The following is a 21,297-nucleotide window of genomic DNA, read 5'->3' on the forward strand; positions in this document are numbered from 1 at the left end:
AGGTCATCACAAGGTGGTGGTGTAAAGGCATACACAAGACTATACAGCTGGGAACAGGGACAAGGTGGAAAAGGGAAGCCAGACCACTTCCTCTTAGCAGAAATGTGAGGATTATTACAGTGATTCAGCAGTCTGTGGAAATGTATTTTCAAAATACAGAAAGTATTAGGTTAGGATTTCCTGCATGTATAAAATTGGTGAAATCATAAAATTTGTGAAATCACTGTGAGAAGATAATTTTGTCTCAATTTGAGGCCTTTAGAGGAGGAATATTAGTAAATATTGTAATCTTCTCAACATTCTCCTTTCTTTGTGTCCTCTGAGCAGGGCAAGTGACACTATTATTCATTAACTGCTTTAGAATCACTTTTTTGTATCATTCGACTTCTAAATAACATGACAATTTTTATCTGAGGTTATTGCAGCATTAGAGTATGATTCTAAGTTTGTTTGTGCTAACAGTATGATCAAGTACTCGCTATAATCATTGCAGACAGACTTTAGACTTTCCAGCCGCCTGTGCTGTCCCAGTGCCTTAAATAATAAAGTTACAGTGTTCATTCTGCCTGGCTGGTTTGTGTGCCACTATGGGAATCCATAAAATCAGAGGATTTTGGGAAAGCTGCAAAAGGCAGGCCTCAGAGACAGCAGAACTGTGATTACAGCTAAGCAGTAGCCATAAGATTTGTTAGCAGAAAAATTATATAAGAAGTAGAAAAGTAAAGACAAATAGAACAATGATCAGTCTATTAGCACTTGGATAGAATAACTCCCTAAGCTGCAGAAAAGTATATCTAGCAAGATATTAGGAAGTTCTAAGCTTCTAATGGAGCTCTGTGCATTGTGTTTTAAGGCTTACAAGCAGGTCTTTTATTTGAAATAAGCAAGCATTGTTTTAACCAAAGCTACGTGTGCTTATAGTCCTTGGACAGAACTACTGCCAATATGCTTTTGCTTTGTGTGATTGGTCAAAAAACTTTTAAAGTAAGTTGTAACATTAAGTTCTTTGTCTGCTGTCTGGGATGTGAGCTGCTGGCATTTTCCCATTGTCATAACCATGTAATGAGACTGATGCTGGAAAATACAACAGCTCCAGATGTGTTCCTTAGCAGTCCCGTCCTGTTTGTGATTTGTACAGAGACCCCTGGCCAGTGATATGCCACCTTCCAGTGCTCCATGCAGGGTAGCTCTGGAGAAGTCAAATTTCAGCAGCTTCTGAGGAGAGTCAGTTTAGGGGCAGTGTTGTTGTATGTGGCAGGTCCCATGGAAACTGTGTGGCCACATCAAAAATGGGCTTTTCTGGTAGTCTTTGCTTGGCATCTACAGTGAAGGATGTATGGTGCTACAAAAATGGCATTACTGTTTAGGCAGCAGTATAAATCTGCTCTTTACAGATGTAGGATGGTGACCCCACCTCTGTGTTCTTTCTCCATTAATTCTCTTGTCCCTCATCTTTGTTGCACAGATGGATGTGTAACAGGATTTGGTTTGTCTGTAGGAAAGAAGGAAACATCTAAAGTTAATCAGATGAAAATGTGCTGCTGGGATGAAGAATGTTGCTGTAAATTCATTGGAATCTGAGAAAAACAATGCAGTATCCATGCTCTTGGGAGAAAAGATCTAAAATACTGTAGGGGATGTTTTTGGCATAGAAAAAAAATGTCTGAATTGCTACTTTATGAAATCTAGGGCTTTGTTTTATGTAAGGCAGATTTTTGAATTTTTGTGTGAGGTGTACCAATAGATCTGTGCTTTATTTATGATCACTAGAATTATAAATAGTTGCTGTTTTTGGATAAATGACTTACACTTTCAAGTTAGATATGTGTTTATTCTCTTAGGGCCTTTTGTTGCCACATCTGCCGTGGCTTACCTAAGGTTTAAATTAATTTCTGAGTGCTAAGAGAAGGAATTTGATACTGCTCATTACAGTATTGGGACTGTCCTGTTTAAGATCTTGTGTTCAGAAGAAAGCAAGTAGAATATACGAATTAAAAACATATTCCTACACACTAAGCAATATCTAAGTCAAAAGGAAAAATAAAATAATTAAGATAATTCCCGACATGTTTGTATTTTCGTCTGTTTACAGCAGTACAGAACTGCACAAAAATAGCCCCAGGATTATTTGGATACCCACTTCTCTGCAATGCAATGAATAACTAGTAACTAAGATAGATGAAGAATGGTGAACTACTGGGCTTGAACTAGGTCTGCATTTTGAGCTCTCTTCCTTGTCCTAGAGGTAGCAGCAAATCTGGTGCTTTCCAGTTTTGAAGCAAGACTTTAATCCCACATGATTTGGGATCAGTCTGATGGTGTTTCTGTTTTCTTCTCTAGATACTCTCTTCTGTGTAAAAAACCAATTTGTTTAATTACAGGGATAGGGGAAATGAAGATCAGGAATTTTATTGAGATGGGGATTATATTTTGTCACTATATTGATCAAGTATTTGATCAGGTTTTATAATTGGTGTTCTGAAAATTGTAGAGGTTAGATATTTCTAAATTCAAATTTCTCTTTTCTCACAATCATATAATTTTAGTCTTTGATAACAAGTAACTGCATTTTGGAATTTCAACCTCATGACTTCATCTTTTCATAGAGTTCCAGACAGCTTATATGCAGTACCTAATTTTTTTAACGGGAAATGTGCTTATTCAGTGTGGGGAAGACTGGGGGTTTTTTGGTAAGAGTTCAGCAGTCATGAGAGAGGGGATTCTGCCCCTCTACTCTGCTCTGGTGAGACCCACCTGGAGTGCTGCGTCCAAGGCTGTATCTTCAGCATGGGAAAGATGTGGACTTGTTGGAATTAGTCCAGAGGAGAGCCACAAAGAGAGATGGAGGATGTCTCCTATGAAGACACCCTGAGAGAGCTGGGGTTGTTCAGTCTGGAGAATAGAAGGATCCTGGGAGACCTTATAGCACTTCCTGGTGTCCAAAGCGGGCCTACAAGAAAGCTGGAAATAAACTTTTTGGCAGGGCTTGTTGTGATAGAGCAAGAGTTAATTACTGTAAACTAAAAGAGGGTAGTTTCAAACTAGATACAAAGAATAAGATGTTTTTTATGATGAGGGCAGTGAGGCAGTGGCACAGGTTGCCCAGAGAAGCTGTTGCTGCCCCATCCCTGGAATGCTCAAGGCCAGGTTGGATGGGGCTCTGAGCAGCCTGGTCTAGTGGAAAATGTCCCTGCCTGTGGCAGGGGGTTGTGACTAGATGAGCTTTAAGGTTCCTTCCAACCCAAACCATTCCATGAGTGATCTGCAGATTAGAGACCTCTGAAACAAAGCAGGATGTGTGTGTTTCCCTCCTTCTGACATTTGAGATGTACATCCCCCAGCTGTGCCTTTTGGCTGCAGTTCGAGAGAGTTGGTTGCATGCGGTAGCTTTTGAGGTACATTGTCATGGAGTTATTTTGTTGAGACTTACTATTTGCATGCATCCATCTGCGCAGAATTTTTTTTCTACATGGAATCTTTAAAATTATTGTCCTTAAAAAAAAAAAAACCCTACATTTTGGGACACTCTATTATACCAGTTTACTCTGTTTCTAAGTTAGTCCAGGAAAATGTTCCCATTTACTTGTTTGCTTGAATATTTCTCTGTTTTATTATGACTACACACAGAACTTTGGTGACCCTTGATCTCTTAATTTCCTGGTTTCACTATCCTGTTTGTATAGTGGTTTTGTTTTAATGTAATCTAATTGAAGCAAATAATACCAAAAGTTTATTAGCTCATTATAACAAATGATTGGATACTTAAATATTTATTTGAAGTTTTCTGGCTTGTAACACTGCTTTTGTTTTGATTTCAGAATGCTCTCTTTAGTTGTATTAACAGAAATGAAAGTAAGTATGTAATGAATAGTTTATTTTGTTTTTCTTTTGTATTATTAATTTTTTCTCTAAACTATAAGAGATTATGTAGGTGAACATTTACACAAACATGTGGATTTCAGACCGATATAAGCAAAAGCCACAAGTAAATTGTCTTACTCAAGTAATAAAGGGATTTGGCTATTTATATAATTAATATCCGTTTTTAATTTGAGTATCTGTATTTATCTTTTCTGTCATCTTTTTCTTCTGCTTGTTCATTTGATGTGTGCTAAGTAGCAAAATTAAATGCACAGTTGAAATATTGAAGAACCATGCATTTTGTTGCCTGATATCTGTTTATATAAAATGAAATTGGTGTCTCAGAATTAATTCCAGTAGAAGCTGTTGTCAAGAAATACTGTATGTATTTAACAAAATAGCAAAAATGGGTGAATCACCAGTACCATCTGTCTGGGTTTTTTGAATTATACTACTCTCATATTTGTTTGTTTATCAGTAGCATTTCTCTGATAATTCAAGTATTGGACATGTCTGGTTACCTAAAATAAGAACAAAACAGTTGAAAATGAGATTCAGCTGGCTTGCTCATGTCTTGAGCTTGAGTTCAAGGCAGCTTTAATACTGACTTTTTTCTCCTGCCAGACAAACAAATGTAGTTTGGCTAGTTACAGATATTTCCAGTCATTCTGTAGACAGAGATTTTTCAACAGAGCATAGATTTTGTTCTTTTTTTTTTTTTCCTTTCATTTCCTTGGGCATCCTTGTGTGTCAGACTTGCTCATCTCTTCATTTCCCTGCGTAGGAACCCATAGATTTTCTGTTGTTTGTCTGTTTGCCTCCCCAGTGGGGTCGGTCTGTTGCAGTTACGCAGGTCACCACACAAACTGCCGGGAATATTGCCAAGCAATTTTTCGGACAGACTCCTCTCCTGGTCCGTCCCAAATTAAAGCAGTTGAAAATTACTGTGCATCTATCAGCCCTCAGCTTATACACTGCGTGAATAACTACACACAGTCGTATCCAATGAGAAACCCTACAGACAGTGAGTACAAGGAAATCCTTCTTTACTGAAAGAGCGTTATAGAATATACTGAAAATGTACTTCTTGTACATTTTATATAAAATGCATTATTGTAGAAGTCTATTGTATCAATTGTATTACTATCATTGTATGAATTTATATGATGATAACTTTTGGGTTTAGGTGCAATCATTATATGAATTTATATTATGATAATTTTTGGTTAGGTGCATTAATGATTTTTATTTACTTTACATTTTTACATATTGGCTTTGTAGTTTTTTTCCAGAGTTGATTCTATTTAGGAGAAGCAATGTTATTTGAGATTATTTGGAGGAGGAGGAGGCACCTTACAGCACTTTTATTTCTCAGGGCTGTTACGTTGTCCATCTTTAATGTTGTTTTGTGCTTGACTGTCAACTATTTTGTTAACAGGTTTGTATTGCTGTGATAGAGCAGAAGACTATGCGTGTCAGACTGCTTGTAAAAGAATTCTAATGTCAATGAAAACAGAGCTTGAAATTGTTGATGGACTTATAGAAGGCTGTAAAACCATGCCTCTTCCTCAGGACCCACTTTGGCAATGTTTTCTTGAGAGTTCAAGATCTGTTCACCCTGGAGTCACTGTGCACCCCCCACCTTCAACTGGCCTCGATGGAGCTAAGCTCCATTGCTGTTCTAAAGCAAATTCTTCCACATGTAGGTCAGTATTTCTCTAACCTCGCTTCCAGTTAGGAGTTTGTCTTGTTTCTGGCCTTTGCCTGAATCTTGCTGTGTACATCAAGTAGGAAGTTCTGGAATTTTTAGAAAAAATGCAGGTTCAGGTTACCAGATAGTAATCTGTTGAGTAATGTATTCTGTCCAATACTTTGTATCTCAAAACATACTGTTTTATAAGAGGAATCAACCTTTTCTTACATATCATACTAGCTTATTATAGCAGACCCAGTAAGTTAATGAAACTTTTACCATACTTGTGCTCATAAACATTGCAGCCTGTGGTTAAGAGGTCTTAATGAGATGCTAAAGAGAGACAAAAGGACAATCAGCTCCACAAACTCTCAAGTGCCTGCTTGCTTCATGTTAAAACCTTGGCAGTATTCTTTCTAGATGCTCTTCTAGTTTTTGTCTGTGAAAAATAACATAGGTAATTTAGTAATTAAATAAGGGAACTAACTATTCTGACATTTAGAAAACCAAAGGTTTTCAGCAAATTGTTGCATGCTTACAAATTATTGAGGCATTTTTAGTCTAGAGTGGTTTTCTCTCCACTTTAAAAATAGATGGTGATTGCATTTTAAATCCATCAGTGTGTCTGAATAAGTGGCAAACATTTTTGACCTGTTACTTCCTTTTATATCAAAGTTTCCAGTAACAACATCTCATGAATGCAGCAGGATCTTTAACTGATTTAGTAGTAGAGGCCTCGAGTTACATTATTTCTTAGAACATTGTAGTATAGGATAGTTAAGAAAGTATCTTTTAGTTCCTTGCTTTGACAATGAGTTCCAAAATGGATCCTTCTATCAAGTTTTCAATAGGCAGGAGATCTAATAATACAGTGAAGTTCCACATCTTGGGATGGAAACTTTTGTCGTTTCTAGGACATTGCCAGGAACAATGAGAGCTGGGTATTGCTGATACCAGGAAACATCTCAAACGAAAGCAGCAAACAGTATCCTTGTTTCAAACATCAGGGCAAAAGAAGGAATGTATTTTGCTTGACAGTCATTTCTGTAGGAGGAGAAAGTGTGATTTGAAGCTGAAGAATGGAATTAAAAGTTGTTTATTGTGATGTCAACTTGGATTTATTACCAAAGTAGAATCAGCAGGGTTAGTTTTCATCTCAAAGTTGTAAGTTCAGGTTTCCGTTTGTTACATTTTTATTGGATATTGCAGTTCTATATCCTGAAGTCTTTCAGTCTTAGTAGCTTAAAGATGTCCTGACATGCTTGAGCAGAATGGGTTATTGGCTTTGAGCACTACATTTGGGTGCCCTTGGAGTCTTTGTGGGCTCTAGCACAATCCTCTGCAGTGAGCGGAGGCAGTGATGAAGCAAAGAAGTGATGGGCTATATCTGAATGGATGTTCTTTTAATTTTATTTTCTTCATCTCTGTTTTTTGTTTTCAGAGAGCTCTGCACTAAACTTTATAGCACGAGCTGGGGCAATTCACAGAGCTGGCAAGAATTTGATCGCTTTTGTGAGTATAATGCAGTTGAAGTTTCCATGTTGACCTGTTTAGCAGATGTACGAGAACCTTGTCAGCTGGGCTGTAGAAATCTTACTTACTGCACTAATTTTAATAACAGGTAGGAGAGAGACACTGAATGTTTTATAAAGGAATTCCTATCTTTGATTTCAAAAATAAAATGAAATATTTTTAAGACTTATTTTGAGATTGTATGTAGCTTTCTTTCTGCAAGTATGGTTTTAGTTTATTTGAAAATAAATAGTTTTTCTTTAGAATGAACTTTTGGAAATGTATTTAGCAACTCATGTAACAAAACTTACAAGAATAAAAGTTAACCCATGAACTTGTAAAATGTCACAGTGTATTACCTCTATGTATTCCTCTGCCTTACTGCATAGACAAGTAAGTCATGGTCACTGGAATGTTGTGTATTATAAATAAGCTTAAAGTGCTTGTTGAATTTACATGTTACTCATTTTCAAAATTCCTTCTTTGCAGAGATATTTCTGTGGGTTTGTAGTCTGTAGGAAAAAAATATTTAAAAGTGGTGTCTAAAGTAATTGCCAGGTTACAGTTAGAGTTTAAAAAAAACCCTAAATTTTCTTAGCTATTAGAGATCTCTGGCTTTTTTTTTTTTTTTTTAATAGTATGTAGTGGTGTGAGTGTTAATAGGAGAATCCTAAGCCTGGCTAAATATAAATCATAAATCAACTTGCATTAGTGAGTCACCAAGAAACATTTACAGACATATTTGGGCTAAGATATTTGCTCTTAGGTCAACTTCAGGTGAGAAATACTAAAGTGATATTTGATCTAAGAGATAGAGGTGAGAAAGAAGTTTCAGCCTTGAGTCTTAAGGACCTTGTCTTCCTTAAAGACAGATTTCAAATTTATTGTGATCTTGCTTAACTGTGGGAGAGATTAACTGCTTGTATACTACAAAAAGCAAGCCATATGAAGGATGTAGAGTTCTTATGGTGGAAAGGGAAAATGTGTGATACTTTTTTTCTTTTATATATGCTATATCTTACCTTCTCCTTTTAAGACCAACAGAACTATTTAGAAGCTGCAATACTCAGTCAGACCAGGGAGCCATGAATGACATGAAGCTATGGGAAAAAGGGAGTATTAAGATGCCTTTCATAAATATTCCTGTGCTTGATATTAAAAAATGCCAACCAGAAATGTGGAAGGCAATTGCCTGCTCCCTGCAGATTAAACCTTGTCACAGCAAATCTAGAGGAAGTATTATCTGCAAGTAAGTACCATGGGGAAAACAAAAGCCATTTTAGAGGTTTTACTAAGGACTTTAATGAAAACTAAAAAGCTGTAGGACTGTGTTTGCTGTGTTAGGAAAACATGGCAAGGTAAACATGGACGGAATATGAAATTACATGGTGGCCATTGCTTGAATCTCCATCACTGTAAATTAAGATATCTGCCTGTTAATGAGATGGATGTGTATGCTTGCATTGTGAAGTGAAAGAAAAAACAGATGTGTTGCAGTTGTTTTTGGCTTTCCGTGGGGTCTTAAACCTTTCCTCTTTTTTGGTTTTGGGATCTACTGATGACTTTCAGCTGACAGAAAGATCTGAAAAAAAAAAAAGTGGATTTTTTTTGTTTTAATAAATTTTGAAAGTAGGTGATTGAGTAGAAAAAAGAGCAGTTAATAGTGCATGTAGTTAGGTAGAGTTCAACCCATATTAGAAATTGGTAAATAAAGGAAGTGCTTGGTCTTGGAAGATACATGCATATCATGCCATAGAAAATGAAGATCACCAAGCCCAAAGTCAAAAAGGAGTAGTACAAGCAGTAGTTTCTGTCTTTGTGTCACAGATTTGTTCCTTCCTCCTATGTAAAATGTAGCATATACATATATATGTAAACACTCTGCTGTGAGGCATATTGGGAAAGTTGTGTATTCAGGGAAGGTAATAACATAGAAATCTTTTTCATATAAGCCCTTTTTTCTTCAAGTAGTCTTCATGAAGTTCTGTCTGTTTATTTATCTGTAGATCAGATTGTGTGGAAATATTGAAGAAGTGTGGAGATCATAATAAATTCCCTGAAGGCCACTCAGCTGAGAGTATTTGTGAGCTCTTATCTCCCACCGACGACTTGGAGAACTGTATACCCTTGGATACTTACCTAAGTACTAACATACCTATGCAGCAAAGTTAGAAACCAGGATACTTTGACGGCTTGTCATTACTTTTAATAATCTTAATTATTTAAGAAAATTGTATTGAATTTGAGGCATTTTATTTAGTGTATTAGAGAAAATTCAAATTTTCAAATCACCATCGTTCACTGCTTCCAATCCTTCTTGTATTGGGTATATGTGACAAGAAAATTATTGGGCAGACAAGATAAAGGAAATATATTTTGCATGTGGAGGTTCATCTGGGTCATTATTTCCAGGAGTGAGGATTAAACTATTAAAATAAGTTAACTATGTGGTCATATAATGCTTCTATATCTATAATTAAAGTAAAAAAAATTCACAGAATTGTCAAAAATATTATTTTACTGGATGTACGAAATGCCATGCTTTGCTGAAGAAACATAAACCTTATTTAAATCAGTGTAGATGATGTGTATTGTATTTTCAGGCCCAAGTTCTTTAGGTAACATTGTGGAAGATGTCACACATCCATGTAATCCAAATCCGTGTGCAGCTAATCAGCTGTGTGAAGTAAATAGAAAAGGATGTCAATCTGGAGAGCTGTGTCTTCCATATTTGTGTGTGCCAGGTAAGGTTTTTGAGGCTTCCCTTTACTGAATTTTGCAGGTAAAGGTGTCACTGAAATGTTGTTGAAGGTTTTGAAGTGCTCTGCTGTGCCATGGTTCAACCCAGCTGACACCTGAGTACCACACACCGCTCACTCACTCCCCCTCTGGCCTGGGCAGGAACAGTTTAGTCACTGAAATAGAGTTAATAATAGTAATTGTGATGGTGCTGATGATGAAAAGGGAGATAACAAAAAGAGAGGGATACAACCCACAGGAACCAAGAGGTGCACAGTGCCACAGCTCCCCTCCCACTGACCCAGCACCCAGCCCTTCCCACCAAAGACGTCTGGACATGCAGCCAGTGGCATTTCTGCTTCTACTCCCTTCAGTGACACTTGTAATGTGGGTGCACCTCACCAGAACGACACTTATGGTTACTTGGAAACTGATGGTTTAGAACACTGGTGTTGTCTAACCTCAGCACCATGTGTAAATGTGAGCTGACTGGGGAGAGAGCCTCATGCAGGATAAGTTTCAAATTTTCATAACCCTAACTTTGAAATGGCAGGGTTGGGTGGTGTCAGTAAGAAAGATCAAACCTACAAAAAGGAAGTGTGAGACTCTGCAATGTCCAACTTCTACAACCCCTTCATTGTCCTGCCCTAGGCACTGGTAGTACTTGCCACAGTTTTCCCCTTTCCTTTAAAGCAGCAGGTGTCAGTGACATGAGGGGTCAGCTGTGGTTCTTGAAGCAGAGCAGAAAGTGTGCCTTTGGTGACCACTAGAACATGTGTGTGACTGAGCAAGTGAGAGCAGCACTGATTTTTACACTGGATTGTGTGGAGCAGCCTCCTTTCTAGAGGAGGTGATGGAGACATTGCCATAGCTGTCTCACATCAGTTCCCTGAGCCTCTGTTCTTCCAGCAGTTCTATGGCTGATCAGCACTTTCCCCAGTGTTCCTAGTTAAAAAAGAAAGCTGGATTTTGCTTCACTCATATATCTGCTCTACTTGAGCTCTTTTAAAAGTGAGGATAGACTTCAGCTCATTATTTGTGTGAGCCTAGGGCCATTGTTTTGGTTGTGCTTCTATGACCCTTACAAATATTTTTGTTTTCCTGGAAAGCTGAGCCTTATTACTATAGAGGTTGTATTGTCTTCACTTGCTGCAAAAGTCATTCAAAGTCATCTGAAAACAAGCTCTGAATACAGAGCTTTCAAAGAGACAATTTGCTTCCACTGAAGGTTGGAAAGTGACTTTTATGTTTTAATTCAGTCTTTTTATTGGCTGAAAGTTTCAAGGGTTTTGTTGCAATTCACCCCTTGTAGGGTTATTTCAATCTATTTATTTTATTATTTGTCCAGGGTTGATGATATGATGCTTTTACCCCCAATCGTCTCGTTCTGTTATGCTGAATAATAAGTTTTGCACCTTTAAGACTTGTTGCAGAGAGTGAAGGAGGGAGAGAAGCGCACAGCTTATTTTTTCCAGACACTGCTCTCACTCCTCCACGTTCCTGCTCCTGGACTGTGTTGTCTGTGGATGGACAGACAGCAAGACAGAGCTCTTGGCTTTTTGTTAGTTTTAGGTAGCTGAGGCAAGGAAGTTTCCTGGACTGTGGTTTTTTCCATTTTCTTCGGACCTCTTGAAACCTGCTCTGGACCGAACACCCACCAGAGCACTGACAGCTGCACCTGTGGCCCACCCGGGCCAGGCCTGGCCTGAGACATTCCCAGCACCAGAGGGACTGATCAGAGACTGAGTGAGCTGAGCTGCAACCCGGGGACGGGGTTTTCTCAGTTTGTCATCTCTTTTGGAGCGGCAAGGGGTTTTATTGGTTAATATTGTTTAATAAACAGTTTTTTTCCTCTTTTCTCCAAGGAAATATTTTCTCCCGGACCAGCTGGGGGGAGGGGCCGATTGAATTTTCCTACTGGAGCCCCTTTGGGGATTCTCTCCCAAATTTGCTCTGAACCAGAACACATACATCTATTGGCACCCAACGTGGGGCTCGAGAAGGTGGAAAAAAGCTCTATTGATTGTGTGTTGGTTGTGCTCGCTCTCTAATGAGTTAAAGCAGTCAGTAGCCATGCTGCTTGAATTTGTAATGTGTCTTGGGGTGGAGGCCTTCATGTGATTCTGGTCTCTAGACCTTTTTGAGGTTTCAATACCTTTCTGGTCACTAGGATTATTGTCCATAACGTGTAATTTTTACGGTAGAGGGGCACAAATTGGAATAGGTGTTGTGCTGGCCTTGGTGATAATGATTTACAGGGCGTTTACAAAGATACTGGCGTCTGTTTACAATATTTATGATTTATGGTTCATTCGTCTACCCTGCATCCCAGTTCCAGTAGTATGTTTTGGGAATTTATTAGTGATTGCACCCAGTTTGTTAGAGGAGCCGGGAATAAGGCTTTCCAGCCTTTCCTTTCCTTCTTCTCCTTTGAATCTGTTATGTCACTTTTTGAGAATGTTCAGTTTCCCCTGAATGTTAGAGATCATCTTTCTGGTATTAAATCTGGTATTAAATCTTCCTCTATATGGTCTGCAGCTTTTCTAGCATGAGGGCTGAGATATCCAGAGGAGTTGGTGAGACCCCTGACCCAGAAGCAGATGCAGGCATGAAAAATCCTGAGTGGTGTGGAGAATGGGAAAATATAGGCCAAACCCTAAAGGAATTTTCTGATCCTGTAGAGTGGGATTTTCCACGGGAATAAATTCAGAACCCAGCTGAGGTGGGGAAATACCTAAAAGAGAAGTGCCATGACAATTCTAAGGAGAAAAGGCTAATTGCAATAAGCTGGGCCCTGGCCTATGCTTATCACATTCTGTTAGATACTGTAGTGCAGCAGACAGAGGCAGGGGGGCACGGAGATAAAGCAGCAGCTACCACAGCCACTCAGGCTGCAGCCAACACCACAGGCTCGAAGCCAGCAGCTAAACCAGATGATGAGCCTAAGCCACTGGCAGTTGCTGCAGGAAAAAAGCACACAAGCAAAACCAATCGGCCAGTGACTGACGATGATGATCCAGGGGAAGGACCCTCAACAGCAACTGATACAAAAGCCAAAGTTAACGCAACTGACACAGCATCAGAAGCCAATATTGAGTCCTATTCCCTGAAGGACCTTCGTGGCCTAAGGAAGGATGACACCCAACAACCTGATGAATCCATAATTAGTTGGCTGGTCCATCTCTGAGATGCTGCAGGTGAGGCTACAATTCTGGATGGCACTGAAGCCAGGCATGTGGGATCCCTGTCGCAGGATCCTGTCATTGACCAAGGAATGATGAGGGGAACTAACCCTCACAGCCTCTGGGTGCGGGTCCTAGGAAGTGTAGCACAAAGATACCTGTGTGCAGACGATCTCTATATGCAACAAACCCAGTGGAAAACCATAGAACAAGGGATTCAACGCTTGAGGGAAATGGCAGTGGCAGAGATTGTCTTCTCAGATGATGTAAACACTGTAAATGCAGACTTGGTACCATGCACATCTGTGATGTGGAGAAAACTTGAAAGATGTATTTGTCCTGGTTTAGAGCAAATTTGGGAGAGAATCCCCAAAGGGGCTCCAGTAGGAAAGCAAATTCAATCGGCCCCTCCCCCCAACCGGTCCGGGAGAAAATACCTCCTTGGAGAAAAGTGGAAAAAAACTGTTTATTAAACTAGAAAACCTAAACAATATTAACCAATAAAACCCCTTGCCGCTCCAAAAGAGATGACAAACTGAGAAAACCCCGTCCCCGGGTTGCAGCTCAGCTCACTCAGTCTCTGATCAGTCCCTCTGGTGCTGGGAATGTCTCAGGCCAGGCCTGGCCCGGGTGGGCCACAGGTGCAGCTGTCAGTGCTCTGGTGGGTGTTCAGTCCAGAGCAGGTTTCAAGAGGTCCGAAGAAAATGGAAAAAACCACAGTCCAGGAAATTTCTTTGCCTCAGCTACCTAAAAACTAACTAAAGACCAAAAAGAGCTCTTGTTGACAGACAGCTCTGTCTTGCTGTCTGTCCATCCACAGACAACACAGTCCAGGAGCAGGAACGTGGAGGAGTGAGAGCAGTGTCTGGAAAAAATAAGCTGTGCGCTTCTCTCCCTCCTTCACTCTCTGCAACAAGTCTTAAAGGTGCAAAACTTATTATTCAGCATAACAGAACGAGATGATTGGGGGTAAAAGCATCATATAGTCAACCTAGGACATTATTTTTCCTTGCAATTTTTAATTTCTTTTTTGTTTTCCAGTCTTTCTTTTTAAAATCTACTTTTCCTGCTTTTTCTCCCTTTTTCCTCTCCTCACATGTCTTTTAAAAATCTTTCAGTGTTAACTTAAGAGCTACAAGTAGAGAAGAAAGGCACAATAAAATATGTCAGAGACGGCAACTGACTGGGCTTTGCTTGTGAGACCCTTTAATTCAAATTCTGTATTGGAGAGGGTGAAGCATGTGTAGTGTTTTTCACATAACATGTTTCATACTACTACAGAGCTGGAAAATTAAAATACATGAGAATTACTGTAATTTCATGTCTGTTTCTCAAAAGTAACATGGCACTTCACAACTTTGTCTCAAGCAGCTATCTTCTATTTTTGCTGCTTGTTGCCTTGAGGAAATGGGTGAATGTAAGGGCAAGAGTAAGGCTGCTCAAGAACACTATGTTTTTTGCAAGTCAGTGTAGTAATTAATTTCAATAATGGCACTTGCCCACATGTTTACCATTCATGAACTAAAATTTTTCCTTGCATGCAGGCTGCAAACTGGGAGAAGCCTCGGATTTTATTGTCCGCCAAGGTACGCTTATCCAAGTTCCATCCTCAGCTGGTGATGTTGGCTGCTACAAGATTTGTACCTGTGGACACAGTGGCTTGCTGGAGAACTGTATGGAAATGCGTTGTGTTGACCTCCAGAAATCATGCATTGTTGGAGGACAAAGAAAAAGTAAGTAACAGAGAGCAGTGATGCATCCTGCACCTGCTCCTTACCTAAGGAATTTTGAGCTACGTGAGAAGATACAGAGGATCTGAATTCAGAATTTATGAGAAAATACAGAAGCTGATGGTTGCATCCCTGTCTTTCATACTGGGTTAAGTCTTACATATGCTGGAGGGTTCCGTTGTTGAAATCAGTACTGAGCTGTGCCTGTCTCAATCACAGTCCTGTGTGAAGGGTGTTCTCAGTGCACCATTTCTTTTTAGCATGGGATGGTTTCCTTACTAGCTCCAAATGATTGGTAAGGGGTTGTTTTGGCTTTGTTGTGGGCTTTTTTCTTCCTTCCAGTGGCTGGTGGTATCTGGACTCGCAAATTCCCAAGGTTTGTGTTTCCACTCCAGTGGCTGGCACAAAGACCTCTTTCCCTACTTGCTGATTCATTCCCCTTAAGTTTTGTTAGTACTCATGCACATATTCAGAGTAGGAAGCACACATCTTAAAAGTGTAAAAATACAATTGGATAAAAATATAGGATAGGTTGTGGTGATCAAGTATAGGGTTCAGTGGGAAGGGCATACTGTCCAGATACCTGCCTACATTGAACCATTCCCTTTTCCCCTCTTCCCTTTGTTTTCCCATACATCTTCCTGCTTGATTCATCTTAATTAATCTCCTTCATCATCTTGATTCATTTCCTTTTTTTTGGCTCTTCCACTAAACAGCCTCTAATAAGATTTGCACAATCTCAATGTTAAATAAGAATTATAGTTTAAGATATCTATCTATGAGGCTAATATATGCCAAAAAATAAACATGTAAGCAAATACATGATGATGATGAAGGTGTATTGAACACTGTGGTTTTTTAAAGTCTTCCTCACCATGGCAGCTCCCTATTTAGAGTTTAAATTGGCATGGGTAACAAGGATTTATTGGGTTCTACCTAATCTGACTGTCAAAGGAGTTCAAGGAGATGTGACAGGTGATGCTTCTTAGAAGATTATATTGATTTATTTTCAGATTTACTCTTCACTTGAGACCTTTAAATGGGTATTTTTGTCATGCAAACTGGCATTATAATCTTGGGAAAAGAAAACAAAGAACTTCTACTAAGGTAGGAGAAAACTTAAGAAAGGTCTTGCATATAAAGTGGAGTCTGTGCTGAGCTGTGACCTGTCTGAATTTGGTGTCTTTGAATCAGCAAGCAAGAGATATTCTGCTAGTGAACAGTTACATATCTCAGCACTGCACATTGTTTAGTGTCTGTAAATCAGCCCTTTAAAATACTGTCAAGACTGTTGTCCAAGCAGAGCTAAAGGAAAGTAAAAATATCTAATAAGTCCAAAATAACTGAGGTTTCTTTTTTACCGTTATATGAGTTATTTTCACACTAAGTAAAACTTAAGAAGCAAGGCACTTGCTGTAGTTTCATTTGTCACAAACATAATTGTCAGATTGGGAAGCAAACCTAAGTCATGAAAGAGCAGGAAATTGGGATATTATTTTCATCACTCAGGAAAGTCTGCCTGCAGTATTCCAGGGAATGGAATGAGGGATTTTGGAATCTCTTTTTTGTTGTTGTTTGTCCAAAGAAGATAAAAGGCAGCCAAACACACTTAAAACTTTTCTTTTGGGTTTTGGATTTTGGTTTTTTTTCAGAGTCAGTACTATTCGATCATGGAAGCAGAACAATGAAAACATCTTAACATTAAACATATATTTGATGGGCAGTTGTAGAAAATATCTTGTGAAAGTGGATACTTTTTAGATACGGTTCTTAACAAATGCAGTTTTTAAATGATGACTGTAACTTTTTATGGACCATTCTATCCAACTTGCAGTTTTTCAGATTATTTGTGAAAATAATCACAAAGATGTTGGATGCTGTATTTGTATTTTATGGTTTCACAGTGTACAGATCTCACTTGTTCTGGGAACACAATATGTGTAGCTGTAGGTATTCAGTAAGTGCTGTCCATTTAAAAACAAACAAACTGCCACAACCCCAAAACTAAACAGCTTCCTCTTTTGCCATAGTGACTTATGAAGTGTTTGTGATGATTAAGATTCTAGCTATTATGTAATAAAAAATAAAAATTACTAGGTTCCAAATTTGCTAGATGATGCATTGAAAGCAAAGAATTAAATGTTTATGGTCACCATGTAAATATTTTGCAGTAACTACATTTCATTGGTTTATATGTCAGTCATAAAAAGCCAGGGTTTAGACATAACATCTGAACTGTGTTTTTTAAAACCATTCTCTATAAAGAAAACAACTCTGAATGTTTTGAGTGATGCTGGGGTTTTCTGTGTTGTGGGTTGACTCCAGCCAATGAAATGATTACTGATAAGGAGAGGTTGCTGTGTGCACTCTTTGACAGTGAAAGACAATAGCCCTGCACAGTTTTCAGATGGATCCTAAGTACTGGATCTCTGGTACTCTGAAGAATCACCTGAGATCCTGTGTTTGGCATTACCTTCTAAGCTTTTCTTCCCTACTGGCAAATTCTCTGCTCCTTTGAGTAGTACTGTGATGTAGAGAGCTTTTTGTGCTACAGAGGCTTTCTCTCCCACCCCCTCTTGTTCTGCCCTCATTTGTCTCTGAGCACGTCTTCTGAATTGCTCCAGTGCTGAGGGGTTTCCTTGTGCCTGTGTAATACTTTCTTTAAAATTCTAATTCTCAATCTCAACCCTTTGAAAAGAGATGAGAGGGAATTACCTTATTCTGTAAGGTAATTACTATTATGTTTTCCTCAAGAGCTGTGTACTTTTTGGTAGTCTTTGATAACCAGCTTGGTTATGGATAGATCAGAGTCTGTCATCAACGTGAATTGATTTGATACAAAACACACATCACAGTGAAGGGCAGTCATATGGGCAGTTCAGAAAACCAAACTGGAGTTGCCAAATTGAAGAAAAATCCCCTAAGTTTGCAGTTTGATTCTTAGATTCAGGTGTTAAAATGTTACTGACTTATAAAATACATTCCAATTCAATGAAGGCTGGAATGAAGCATTAGCACTTTTACCTCATGACAAACACATACAAATTGCGCTTTATGTGTGAGACTGAAAGTTTAGGAGGTATGTGTAAATTCAATTTAGAAGAATGTGTCTTTACAAAAGCTTTATCTTAAAGAAAACATGAAACTTGCTAGCCAGGATTTATTATTCTTAAAAAAAAAAACCAAACAGAAAACCTAATTTATACAGGCTTTGAAAGGACTAAGTCCTTGCTTCTGTGGTTAACTAATTAATCAAAACCACAACTTTTCCTGTATGTGAATAAAGCAAAACTTGAAATCTATTAAAAAAAAAGATTGAAATTTCAGTGGGAAAATATACTGAAAAGAGAAATTACAGAAGCAATTAATGAGAATGTAATGCATATGAATATGTAGTCTTTGGGTGTATTTGAATTAATTGTATGTATTTATTTATTTGAAGGCCATGGAACGTCCTTTAATATAGATTGCAATGTCTGTTCCTGTTTTGCTGGAAACTTGATTTGTTCCATACGTCAGTGTCTATCTGAGCACAGCTCAGAGGATGAACGTCGGAAGTTTACAGGTAACTTTCCAAACCGTGAAAATTCCAAGTTGAGTATTTTTAGGGCAGGAATTATGAACTAAATTCTTTCTGCAGTATTAATGGAGGGCACCCAATAATTTGTTATTACTATGGTTCTTTAACAATTTTTTTTTCTCATGTCCAACCTGCACTGCAGGAAGAAAAATCAATACTGAGAAATAAACCCTCAAGTAATACCTAAAAATAAGTAGAGACAGAGTGCACTAGGGATGAGAGGTAAGGAGTTTAGGGGAAAAATGGAGAAAGCTGAGTAGAGTGAGCAAAGGGGCAGGACACAAACTTCCCTTCTTGCTGCTTGTGATCCAGCATTGCTAAATTGCAGGTGGGAGAAAGGGGCTGAAGGCAGAGATGCCTCAGTGATTCCTTTTGTATCTTGTGTCATGGAAAATGAGTGTGCACCCAGTCCCTGTTCTGTGTTGCTCCTGCAGGTCTGCCCTGTAACTGTGTGGACCAGTTTGTCCCAGTCTGTGGCCAGAACGGGCGCACATATCCCAGCGCATGCATAGCTCGCTGCGTTGGGCTCCAGGACAACCAGTTTGAGTTTGGATCGTGTATTTCCAAGGATCCTTGCAACCCAAACCCTTGTAATAAAAATCAAAGGTAAAAGCAGAATATGTTTTTCAGTTTTTCTTTGGCTTCGTCCACTCATAAAGCAGATTTACGTGTTCTTTGAACGTGTTGTATATTGTAGCATTCTACTTTGGGCCTAGTCCAATAAAAATAACTGTTTGAAGTAGCTGCTTTTTATTTATCATAGTTAGTAATATTGGACTGTAATAACTTGCAGTGCTTGATTCCAGTTTTGTAGTGCTATGCCAATTAAATTCATTATGCAGATCTCGCTTCAGCAATAAAGGAGATTTCACATACATTTTCAAAAGTGGGAGAATCAGGTTTTGTCAAAATGGCAATAACTGCCATTTTACTTCTTTGTTTCACACCTTCTTTTACTAGTTTACAAAGAAGACCCAGATCTGAATTCAAGACTTGGAGTCACTCTTGCTTATTCAGTCAGTAATCTGTGCTTTTTGTCTCTAAAATAGGAAAATATCAATCACCCTTTTTTTCTTAAACTGAAATCTTGTGAAAACTATGTCTGTACAATCTCTGGTTTTTCAATATCAATAAAGGAAAATCTGCATAGACAAATATATTAAAACAAAAATATGCTTTGTACTAGTGTCAGGCAAAAAAAAAAATTGACCTTTCTTACAGAGATCAAAGTCTGTGGCTCACAATATTGGTCTCTGTCTTCAATTTTCCCAGTGTTGTGCAATATTGCAGTCTCCTTTGAATTAGTGCTTTTTTCTTTTTTGAAAGAAAACCATCAAAATAAGTTGTGTAATATTGTGCTTTCATGAAAACTGATTGTAGCAATTTTAGGGTTTTTTCCTTTTTCTGCACTTAAAATGCCATGATGGAGAAAAACACTGAGAAAACGCTGTTGTTTTGTAGCTGTTACAGCCATAATGGCATGCAAAATTGGAATTTCAAAGCTGCATTGTGGATAAACATTTTTTACTTTTTATGTTTGAAATTTGTAGAGTACATAGAGGCTTTCCATTTTTTCAAAATACCATTATACTTAGAACCTCAAATTGTAGTTTCAGTAAAGGACTGTACACAATACATTTTTCTGGGTCAGTTTGATAATGTAGCTCAAACTGAACATGCTCATCTGAAGGTGCTCCTGATGTACTTGGAATGTGTTTAGAATCTTACACTCCACTTGTGAAGTGTTTAAATCTCAGAATTTCCAAGCATTCCCTAGTACCAAAGGCGTGTCTGTAATGCATGGGAGTGCAGCACTCAGAGAAATAAGGAGTTATTGTGCATTATTCAGTGGTGGCAGCACTGCTGTGATTTATGGAAGGTGGGAGTTGTCCAGAGAGCCATGAGAGCTTTCATCAACCTGCTCAGCAGGCTGCATTGGCTGGCATTCCTCTAGCAGAGGGATGCCTTGCAGGGCCTATGCCAAATGCTTTGCAGCTAAGATCATGGAAGGTACATGTTTAATACAAAGGGGAAAGAAATTGTGCTGGTTTTCGGTCTTTACTTGTCTGTGAAGGCTGCAGAGGAATGGATGCCAAGAAGGTGTAAATAGGAGATTTTTCTGTTTGTTTGCAGTCATCCTCTAGGTGGGATGCTGTACAGTATCCCAAACCTCCAAAGCTAGAATCCAATTAGATAGTTGTAATTGAAACCATACAATCTTGTAGGTCTTGTTTTCACCCTTTTCTCAGAGAAGGGTGAGTCTAGACCTCTGCAACGCTGTTTCCATGTTTTCTGTAGCCTAGCTGTTCTTAAATATTCATTTACAAAATGAAGTAAGGGAGTAGGTAAGAAGTTTATCCACGCCTTTCTCAATAATGCATTGAAAAATGCCTGGTAAAAGATAAATGTTAGTGGAAACTGCAGTTGTGTTGACATACATTGAGTAAGCATGGTGTGAAACTTCCAGTTTTGTGATGAGACTTGGAAAGGGCTAATCAGAGCGTTCTACTGCTTGTATTTCCTGCAGCTCTGCTGAACCACGGGTAGTTCTAAAGCACTGGAGAAAATTTCACTGAAAATAGTTTCCCTCAATTTTTGAGAATTAAAAACAAAATAATCCCATGACATGACATCAAATTATTATGACTTTCTGCAGGTGCATACCAAAGAAACAAGTGTGCTTGACCAGTTTTGAGAAGTTTGAATGCAGCCAGCATGAATGTGTGCCAAGGCAGTTAAATTGTGACCAGACGCGGGATCCTGTTTGTGACACAGACAATGTGGAATACACTAACTTGTGTACTTTGTACCAAAAAGGAAAAACTTTGGCATACCGAGGACCTTGCCAGGTAGGAAGTGGTTCTGGCAATAAGTATCAAATCTTCTTTGTTCCTTGGTGTTCAACTTAACAATTTTTATTTTTATTTTTTTAAATATTGTTTGCTTGTTTGGGTCTTTTTTATGTATTGTTTTTGGGGTTTATAGCCAATAAAAAGTAGT

General features: G+C 38.6%; 1 protein-coding gene across 4 annotated transcripts in view; it reads left to right on the top strand.

Moving 5' to 3' along the window:
• RECK (reversion inducing cysteine rich protein with kazal motifs) overlaps window positions 1-21,297 on the top strand; it is a 51,010-nt gene that overhangs the window by 23,768 nt on the left and 5,945 nt on the right. For all 4 annotated transcript variants that reach the window (XR_009275874.1, XR_009275882.1, XM_058822652.1 and 1 more), the window contains exons 7-17: window positions 3,819-3,852; window positions 4,688-4,885; window positions 5,300-5,567; window positions 6,996-7,175; window positions 8,103-8,315; window positions 9,073-9,209; window positions 9,670-9,810; window positions 14,532-14,720; window positions 18,160-18,282; window positions 18,732-18,903; window positions 20,954-21,146. Coding sequence is in view for 2 of the 4 variants with exons in the window: in XM_058822652.1 (XP_058678635.1) it covers window positions 3,819-3,852; window positions 4,688-4,885; window positions 5,300-5,567; window positions 6,996-7,175; window positions 8,103-8,315; window positions 9,073-9,209; window positions 9,670-9,810; window positions 14,532-14,720; window positions 18,160-18,282; window positions 18,732-18,903; window positions 20,954-21,146 (1,848 nt within the window). In the remaining 2 variants the exon portion in view is untranslated. The remainder of the gene's footprint in view (window positions 1-3,818; window positions 3,853-4,687; window positions 4,886-5,299; window positions 5,568-6,995; window positions 7,176-8,102; window positions 8,316-9,072; window positions 9,210-9,669; window positions 9,811-14,531; window positions 14,721-18,159; window positions 18,283-18,731; window positions 18,904-20,953; window positions 21,147-21,297) is intronic.

The sequence above is a fragment of the Ammospiza caudacuta genome, chromosome 1 (genome assembly GCF_027887145.1).
Source record: "Ammospiza caudacuta isolate bAmmCau1 chromosome 1, bAmmCau1.pri, whole genome shotgun sequence".
In the NCBI taxonomy this organism is placed as follows: Eukaryota; Metazoa; Chordata; class Aves; order Passeriformes; family Passerellidae; genus Ammospiza; species Ammospiza caudacuta.